This window comes from Phoenix dactylifera, unplaced genomic scaffold (genome assembly GCF_009389715.1).
Source record: "Phoenix dactylifera cultivar Barhee BC4 unplaced genomic scaffold, palm_55x_up_171113_PBpolish2nd_filt_p 000586F, whole genome shotgun sequence".
Lineage (NCBI taxonomy): Eukaryota > Viridiplantae > Streptophyta > Magnoliopsida > Arecales > Arecaceae > Phoenix > Phoenix dactylifera.
This window is the reverse complement of record NW_024067986.1, coordinates 253,183-262,856: the sequence shown is the minus strand read 5'-3', so window position 1 is coordinate 262,856 and position 9,674 is coordinate 253,183. Positions and strand designations below refer to the sequence as shown.

At 46.6% G+C, this 9,674-nt stretch overlaps 2 protein-coding genes across 2 annotated transcripts; one reads left to right on the top strand and one right to left on the bottom strand.

The window, feature by feature from the left end:
• Positions 1-2,021, bottom strand: LOC103695716 (polyol transporter 5-like). Its single transcript, XM_008777111.4, has 2 exons — positions 1,782-2,021; positions 1-1,678 (listed from the first exon to the last, which is right to left on the bottom strand). The coding sequence occupies exons 1-2, from the start codon at positions 1,930-1,932 to the stop codon at positions 243-245; spliced, it is 1,587 nt and encodes a 528-aa protein (XP_008775333.1). The 5' UTR covers positions 1,933-2,021; the 3' UTR covers positions 1-242.
• Positions 2,022-5,229: 3,208 nt separating this feature from the next.
• LOC120106638 lies at positions 5,230-5,649 on the top strand. Its single transcript, XM_039119635.1, has one exon. The coding sequence runs from the start codon at positions 5,230-5,232 to the stop codon at positions 5,647-5,649; it is 420 nt and encodes a 139-aa protein (XP_038975563.1).
• Positions 5,650-9,674: the final 4,025 nt, after the last annotated feature.

The following is a 9,674-nucleotide window of genomic DNA, read 5'->3' as shown; positions in this document are numbered from 1 at the left end:
TATGTATAAGTAATTATTTCATTTTAATTATCATAATTATATGAGTTGCTGTGAGCTCGGCTCAATAACAAACAAGCCGAACTTGACGAGCTAGTTATACAATCATTTTCTAGCCTCAGCTGAAAGGAAACTAATAAGCGGGAACATAAAGCACTCTGCATCAAGTGCTTTACGATTTTGTTTTTCTTTAGTGATTCTTGTTCACAATGTTCAAGTAACAAAGTAATTAGAGAGTAATCGCGTTAAACCTCAGTCTTCGCATTGCTATCTTCTCCAACTCCGTGCACTACTTCCGCCTCCCCCTTCTTCTTCTCTTCTTCTCCACCCTCCGGCTTCTTACCGAAGAGCACCTCCATGTCCTCCAGACTCCTTCCCCTCGTCTCCGGCAAGAAGAAATAAAAGAAGAGCCACCCGGCCGCCGCAATCCCGGAGTAAAGAAAGAAGCTCCCAGCTATGGTAATCGCCTTGTAGAGCGATATAAACGTCATGGTGACCACCCCGCTCAGAATCCTGTTGGTGGCCGTCCCCAAGCTCGCTCCCTGCGCCCTCAGCCTCAGCGGAAAGATCTCCGAGGTGTACACCCACGCGATCGGCCCGAGGCCGATGGAGAACGAGCCGACGAAGGTCAGCACAGTCGCGATCGACATCGCCGCCGCCCATGTCAGCTTCTCGTGAGGATGGTGTTCGATAACTGACAAACAGGAAGCAAGAATAACGAGAGAAATAACCATCCCTCCGGCGCTGCTTAGGAGCAACGGCCGCCGCCCTACACGGTCCAGCAAGAACGTCGCCACCAAGATCGCCGCCGTCTTCATGAACCCGACGGCCACCGTGGCGCCTAAGGAATTGGAATCCGACTTGAGCCCGGCCTTCTCAAACACTCGAGGACTGTACAACACCACCGAGTCGATGCCTGAAGCCTGCTGGAAGAACTGTAGCCCGATTGCGGCGATCAGTATACGGCGCACCGACGGTGTCGGTCTGAGTAAAAGCTCTTTCCACACGCCCTCGCCATGGCTTTTCTCCGATACTGCGACAACTTCGTCGTTGCAGTTTTCGGGTATTCCAGCGGCCTCTTTGATCTCCAATAGCCGGAGTTGGGCTTCCTCCGGCGTATCCGAGGTCTTGGCGAGGACACGTTTGGCCTCGCCAAGCCGGCCCTGCATGACGAGCCACCGAGGCGACTCGGGCATGGCGAGGACAGCGATGGCTAGGAAGATCGGCGGCACGGCACCGACGCAGAACATAATGCGCCAGTTGAGGTGGTCCGGCAGCTTTGCAAAGGCGAAGTTGGAGACGTAGCCGAGGAGGACGCCGGAGTTGATGAATACCTCCGGGAAGGACGTGAGGAAGCCGCGGGACGAGGTGGGGGCGACTTCGGCGGTGTAGACGGGGGCGATCATGAGAGCGTAGCCGACGCCGACGCCGGCGACGAAGCGGCCGACCATTAGAAAGGCGTAGTTTGTGGCGAGGCCCATCAAGAGGGCCCCGGCGAAGAAGATGGCAGCCGCGAAGATAATTGTGTAGCGGCGGCCAATCCAGTCGGAGGTCCGGCCTGCGGCGACGGAGCCTACAAGGGAGAAGATGTTGATGATGCCGGCGAGGATTTCGATCTGGGTGTCATTTATTTCCAGGTCTTTTTGAATGAAAACAGAAGCACCACTCATCACTGCTACATCTGTAAACAAGTAGTTGAAGAATTAGAAAAGACTAGTACTAGAAACAGCAAAATACTGCGGCTGACTTCATAACCAGGACACTTAAAGAGTTAGTATTCGTACCATAACCCGAGAGGATTGAGGTCATGGAAGCAAGCGTGGCACAGGCCAAGGCGTATTTGTTTCTTGGAGGCTTCTTTGGCTTTTCCAAGGCTAGAGTTTGGTTGGGAGGAGGATCAGAAATTGCTGGTGCTCTAGGTTTCTGGTCATCCATTTCTCTGCTGGCGAGATGCGTTCTTTGAGGGAGGAGAAGAGATACTGCGCCAGTAGAGCGAGGGACTGGAATGGACTTGTGGTCGAGAGTATGATAGCCTAAATAATTGGATATGGAGGCCATGTGAGGTTGGGAGTCTTGAACACTCGTCAAAGTCGTCGTGTCCCCGTAAAGTGACAACAAGATGACGACAATGGTCGTCGCACGCGCCTAACTTCTTGGCGCAAGGTTAGAACTTAGTAACATGGGTGATAACAGATTATAGAGTGCGGAGGCGTCTCAACTTATTAATCAGGGCTATCCTATGTTGTTGGTAGGTGATTTCAACTGTATTGTTGATCCCTAGGAGAAGATGAGAGGGAGGGCCTTTACTTATAAGAGGGAAATCAGGAAGTTCCAAGAATTTATTATGTCAAATGGGTTGATAGATTTGAGCTTTTCGGTCCCAAAATTCACATGGTGCAATAATCAGCAGGGGCAGGCTCAGGTTTGGGAGAGATTGAAAAGAGTCTATGCCACAGCTGGGTGGGCCCAGTGTTTCTCTGACTATCATGTCCGTCACCTGCCGAGGATTGCGTCCGACCACAGCCCTTTACTGGTTAGTATTGATGCAATTGTCTCATTTCGCCCCTCCTTTATATTTGAGAAGTTCTGGACATGTTATCCACGGTCTTGGAAGATTGTGAGGGAGGCATGGAGCGTACCGGTGAGAGGGGATGCTATGTATCGTGTGTCTCGCCGTTGGAGCTGATGAAAAGAAGGTTGAGAAGGTGGAACCGTGAAGAGGTAGAGAATATCTTCAGGAGGATTGAGGAGTCTGAGGAGGCCATTGCCAGGTTACAGGCTCAGGAGGCCGTGGGGGGGAGTTTGGCAGATGAGAAGATGGGGGAGTTTAGATCACTCCTAGCCTTGCATGATTCCCTCTTGAGACAGCAGGAGATCTTTTGGAGACAGAAATCGAGGGTACAATGGATCTAGGAGGAGGATCGGAATACTAAATTTTTCCACCAGGCAACAGTGATCAGGAGGCATCGGAACAGGATCTGGGCAATCAGGGATGAGGATGGGCAGTTAGTGGAGGACTCAGATATGATTCGGAGGGTGTTGGAGGGTTTTTTCAGGGCCAGATGGTCTGAGCAGACGAGTACTGGGACCTCAGAGGGTATCGTGCCGCCACTTATACGGGTGGCGGAGGAGGATACGGCCGCACTGATTAGGCCAGTATCGGAGATGGAGATTCAGGAGGTGATGTGGTCCCTTGAGGGGGATAAGGCACCGGATCCGGATGGCTTTCCACCGTTATTCTTTTGGAGGTATTGGATGATTGTTGGTCAGGGTGTGACGGCTGCCATACAACAATATTTCAACACAACCGTGATGTCTACAGATTGGCAGAGGACCCTAGTCACCCTGATACCGAAGCAACAGGATGCTTCCGAGCCTAGTCACTTTCGTCCGATCAGTCTGTGTACTACCTTGTACAAGGCGACGACGAAGTTACTAGCTGTTAGATTGAGGAATATTCTTCCGAGACTGATCAGCCCGGACCAGGGGGCTTTTGTGGGAGGGCGGAGTATTACAGATAATGTTTTTATTGCCCAGGAGTTCATGTTTGATCTTTGTAGGGCTTCGAGTAGGAGGAGTTTGTTGGGGATCAATCTTGACATGGAGAGGGCCTATGATAGGATGAGATGGGATTTTGTGCAGCAGTCTCTGCAGGGGTTTGGCTTTTCCGAGGCATGGATCAGATGGATTATGGGATGCATCAGAGCTCCTTCCTTCGCCATCTTGGTAAATGGAATGCCATCACTGTATTTTATGTCTTCTGGTGGATTGCGTCAAGGTTGCCCCCTCTCTCCATTACTGTTTATTATATGCGCAGATGCACTTTCTAGGACCCTTCGGCAGGTAGTGATCATCCAGGAGCTGGAGGTTTATAGGCCTGTGCCGGATGCCACACCGATCTCTCATCTACTCTTTTTCGATGATTGTCTTTTGTTAGCCCGGGCGACTAGGCAGGCTGCATGGATTATTTGGAGGATTTTTCGGGATTATTGTTCTATATCTAGTCAACGGGTCAATTCATCTAAGTCAGCAATTTGTTTTAGCCCGAAGACCAAACCGAATGTGAAGACCTCCATATTGGAGATTCTAGGGGTGGAAGAGCAGCAGGACACGTTGAGGTATTTGGGAGTATCGATTTTCAGTCAGCATCTACGCAGCAGTGATTGCTCCTCTCTCGAGATCAGTATCAGGCACAGGTTGGAGGGGTGGCAGATACATTCACTCTCCATGATGGGCAGGATTATCCTAGTACGGTCAGTTCTTTCCTCGATCCCGATTTACCTACTATCTAACTCCCTTATACCAGTAGCGACAGTGAGGAATATTGAGCAGATCTTTAGAAACTTTATTTGGGGGAGGAACGGAGGCAGAGGAAGCATCCATCTTATAGCATGGGAGGTTGTATGTCAGCCGACGAGATACAGTGGTTTGGGGGTGCAGTCCTTGGTGGCGAGGCGGGAGGTCCTAGCGGCACGGCACGCCACTAGAGTTGTGTTGGAGCCTGATGGTATATGTTCCTCACTGATGAGGGCCAAGTATGGCGTTCTAGTGCCTGGGGCCCGTGCTGGGCGTCGCCATTCATCGATCTGGAGGGAGATTTGTGCTAGAGTAGGGTTGGTGCTTCCCATGATTAGATGGGCTATTTGTGATGGTCGGTCCATTAATATGTTGGAAGATCGCTGGGTGACGAAGCAGCCTATTAGTAGACTTCCGATTATGGTGGATACGTCGAGGTTAGCCTGTCTCAGGATCGGAGATTTGATGGAGCCCGGGGGGGACCGTTGGAGGGTGGAGTTGATTAGGGAGGCTTTTGGGGAGCAGTTGGCAGAGATGATCCTGGCCCTACCTGTCCTTGCCCGGGAGGGGCCGGATAGTCTAGTCTAGATGCCGACAGGGCGATCGCAGTTGCGAGCCAGGGATATTTACATGTTGTTGAGCCGAGAGCCAGCCCGGCAGATAGAGGGAGGATGGATTTGGAGGATGTGGATTCACCCGCGTGTGGCGCTCTTCATCTGGAAAGTGGCATGGGGCTGCCTACCGATCAGGAGCTTGCTAGCACGGAGAGGGGTGAGGATCACTCAGTGTTGTGAGGAGTGTATGGAGACTGAGGAGACGATTGATCATGTTCTCCTGTAATGTCCCAGAGCTAGGGGAATTTGGAGCCGATCACCCTCTTTGTTGCCCCATTCAATCGAGTCAACACAAGATTTGATTCATTGGCTGAGAGTTTCCATGCGGAGACCTAGCACTATTGAGGTCGAGATCCGGTGGGCATATTTGGCTCATTCTATTTGGTTGGATAGGAATGCTGGCATCTTTGAGGGCAGGCGGTTACTCCCGTGGATGGTGGTGGATAGAGCCATGCGTCTTGCTAGGGAGGTTACTACTACTACCATTAGGTTCTCTTCTGAGATGGCCAGGGATACCTGGGGTACTCTTTCCGCTGTCACAGCACCCAGGTTCGTCCTAGTTTCTTGGGTATCCCCACCCCTTGGTCATCTAAAAGTGAACTTCGATGGTAGTATGTCGGTGGACGGGGTATCAGGAGGAGTTGGCTTCATCATCAGAGACCATCTGGGTAGTTTGATAGCAGCTGGTGGCCGCCGCTCGCCTGGACTTACTGCAGTTGGTGCAGAGCTGCATGCAGCCTAGGAGGGGATATCCTATGCGAAGCGGGTACTCCGTGCTGAGCATATATGCCTTGAGGAAGATTTCTCTGTAGTGATCGAGTGGATTCGAAGAGTGGACAGATATGGTGATGGTCATCCTCTCATCCATGAGATTCGGAGATTGGCTCAGGAGCCGAGCGATTTTCTGGCTTTACATATTTTTTCGGAAAGCGAACAGTGCAACAGACTGGGTTGCCTTATTTGTTGCCCGACACTCCTAGGAGATCACATGGACATCTGTAGGAGATATTCCTCCTACCTTGTACTCTTTACTTTTTTCTGATATGGCTGGATGTACTCAAGTTAGAGCTATATGAAATGCTGTTTTCACCAAAAAAAATAAAATAAAAAATAAAACCATATTAGTATTCAAATGTCGTTCGTTGGATTAATATCTCACGTAACCAAGACGAAGTATGAATCTCGTATATAGGATTTGTTTGTGCAACATTGTGTTTCTCCAAATAGAAGATCAAAAAGATCACTCTTTAAAAAAAGAGGATGACAATTTAAATCGTAAAAGAATTGTTCTTACAAGTTGCATTAATTGGTTGCATTGTACAAAGAAATAATGTACATCTTGCATCATATTAAATATCAAATTATCCTCATTCATGGAAGCAAAATGAGTTAACCGAAATAAATGTGTTAACTTACTTTTTTTTTGTGTGTTTACTCCAAAATAAATTACACCATAGGAATAAATTGACCCATCCTAGATAATGAAATCATTTATTTATAAATTAAATAAAATAAATAAATTTAGAAAGTGAGAAATTATGTACCAATTTTTCAAAATTATCCAATTTTCTTGTTGGAAAAGTGTTTTAACCCATACATTCCGATGAATATTTGAATATAAAAAGATCAAATAACAAGATTGGGTACCTCTTAGTCCCGTCCTAATAGAGAATGAATTGGTTCTATATGAAAATACTGCAACGTATGAAGAATCAAAATTTGAAGCTTTAACTCATTAGGAAATAACAGCCAAAGACTATAATGGAGCTCTGAAATCCATTGACTAAGGCATTACAAAAGTGACACCATTAAGGTTGCAACAAATTGAATTATCGGGGGATATTTCAATCAATTCGTGGCTGATGTTTGAGATTATTAGTCAGAGCGAGTTAGAGAAAATCATTGGTGAAGACAGCAATTACTTGCTGACATTAATTCATGGTCATTCGCCCAACAGTAAAAGGTAAGAATATAACAATTTTATAGAACTAGCGGTAAGCATCACAATGGTTGGAGGGCAACTTTCTTGAAGGATGCTTCAAGATGTTGCCCAGATAGACAACCCAAGAGGGGGGGGGGTGAATTGGGTTTTTAAAATAATTTGGCTAATTAAAACTTTGTGGATGATTAATTAAAAACTATAGCAAGTTATTTAATTAAAGCCTAGTGCTGTGAGTAATGTGCGGGGAAGAAGATGAGGGACAATGCACTACAAACACAAAGTTTTATAGTGGTTCGGAGCTAACCCTTGCTCCTACGTCCACTCCCCAAGTCTCACTTGGGAATTTCACTATAACCCCCTTGGATTACAGCCGGTTGTTTTGCAAGCTCACAACCAAACTTGTTGTTTTACGAGCTCACAACGAACTCGGTCGGTTTTTCCAGGCTCACCGACTAGAACCAATCCCGATTGTTTTCCCGGGCTTACAATCAAACCCTTACACACGTTGGTTTTAACTTGGCTCACCAACCAACCTTAAACCCCTTGATTCAATCCCCCGATTGAATCAAGTAAATACAAGAGATAGAAGAAAACAGAAAATAGCTTCTCAAAAAGCAGATTTAAAACAATATAATCGTAAAGGAGTTAGAAGCCCTCAAACGCTTTTAAGCTGGTGAAGAGGTATGGCTTCTGGAACTCCGGTCTCCTCTTGAAAGAGTGGTCGACTTGAATGCAGGAGGAGGAAGCTTTGATTGTTGGGAAGAAGTTGTTGGAGCAGTAAATGCAGATCTTCCCTTTTTCGTTTAAGAGCACTTGGAGAGCTTGAAAACTTGAATGCTTGGAGTGGAATTTCTGTTCTCTACCTTGCTACAGTCCTCTGTGGCTATTTAAGCCAACCCCCACGGAAACTAGCCGTTACTCTGCTTTTTCTGGCCGTTCTGCACACTCTGCGCAGCCTGACAATATGACTGTTGGTGGGTTGGAGTCGACTCGCGCGATCAGGAGTCGACTCGGCTGTAGCAGGAGTCGACTCACGCTTTTCCGGAGTCGACTCGGCAAATGTTCCAAATTTGAATTAAAGTTGCCGTCTTGACTGGGAGTCGACTCGTCTTGACCTGGAGTCGACTCGCCAACTTCTGGAGCTGACCTGGCAATTTTGGAGTCGGCTCATCCACTGAAGTCCGTGGATCCAATTTTGAATTTTGTCCACTCGAGTCGACTCGACTGTCCTGGGAGTCGACTCGAATCTCAGAGCCCGAACTCCCGATTCTCTGTCTTTTGGCTCATCCAGTCTTGGAGTCGACTCGAACTTCCTTGGAGTCGACTCGGCTCTCAGTTTCCGAAAGTTGGTCTTCTGCCTTTTGACGTGAAGCTTGTCTCGGAGTCGACTCGAGCTGTCTGTGAGTCGACTCGAATCTCAGAGGCAGTAACATGGTCTTCTGTCTGTTGATGGTCGCTCAGTCTCGGAGTCGACTCGCGTACTGCGGGAGTCGACTCGAATCTCAGAGTCCGAAAATCGTTCTCTGACTTTTTCCTTGTATTTCTCTTGGAGTCGACTCTTACTACCCTGGAGTCGACTCGTTGAACATTGGAGTCGACTCGCGCACTTCGGGAGTCGACTCGTTGACAGTTTCTGAGTTGAAGCTTTCTGTCCTTCTGTCTGTTCTCAGTCGGAGTCGACTCGTACTGATCTGGAGTCGACTCGAGCTCGTGCCAGTGAACTTGATACGCTTGGAGTCGACTCGTGATACTCGGGAGTCGACTCGAGTCTCAGACTTTGGTTCAGCAGACTTCTTACCTTATCCAAAATACTATGAACCAAATCTAGAGACACTTGGACAGGATTTTCACTGAAACACTCAATTGAATTCATTAGTAATCACAAGATATACTCAAATGCTTTGAGCTCATCAAAATCAAATGGGGTTTTAATCAATCACTCCACAATCTCCCCCTTTTTGATGATGACAAAACTTTGAGTATATGTAAAATGAATTGCTCATAAAACAATGAAGTAAAATCCATAAATGAATTCAAATGTCTGATAATTTAATTTATCCAAGTTTGAAAGGAGTGAAACATTAAATTTCGGAGTTAAAGCTCCCCCTTTCATTTGGAATTATATAAGCCTTCATATTATGCAATCAATTGTTTGGCTTATATGTCATTAATGATTTAGCTTGATTAAAATTCAGATTCTCCCCCTCAACATATGCATTCAACTATGTTTTGATTTTCTGAATTTCCTTTTAATGCTTTGAAGTTTTTGAACTGAATTTTATCTTTTTAGAGAAAAAATCTGTCAATTTGTTCTTGAGTAGGATTCAGCTAATCTCCGAATATCCCTTGAATAGATTCTGGAGATTACTCCATTAGGAGCCCCAAAAGAGAGATAATGAGCCTCGAGGTACCGAATCCACTTAGAACAAATTTGAGTGTGTTTTTAAGAGTTTATCTTTTTATTTATTTCCATTGATTTCTTTTACATATTTTTTCATATTTCTCCCCTTTTACACATTTTATACATATTTCTTCCTCTTTTTGTCATCATACCAAAAAGGAGGTAATCACACACAATCAATCATAAAGCAAAGCACATAATTGAAGATAAAATGTCTACTCATTGTATTGATATGAATGTGAATACATGTGAGAATACAATAAGTAAAGCAAAGCAAGACAAAACACAACTCAAACACATCTATGTCCTCCTCGAGGATGAAGCTCCCCCTCTCGAGGATGCATCTCCTCCTCTGAAGGATGTGGCACCTCCTCTCGAGGATGGTGCTCCTCCTCTCAATCGGCTCTGCTCCATGAGGAGGGTG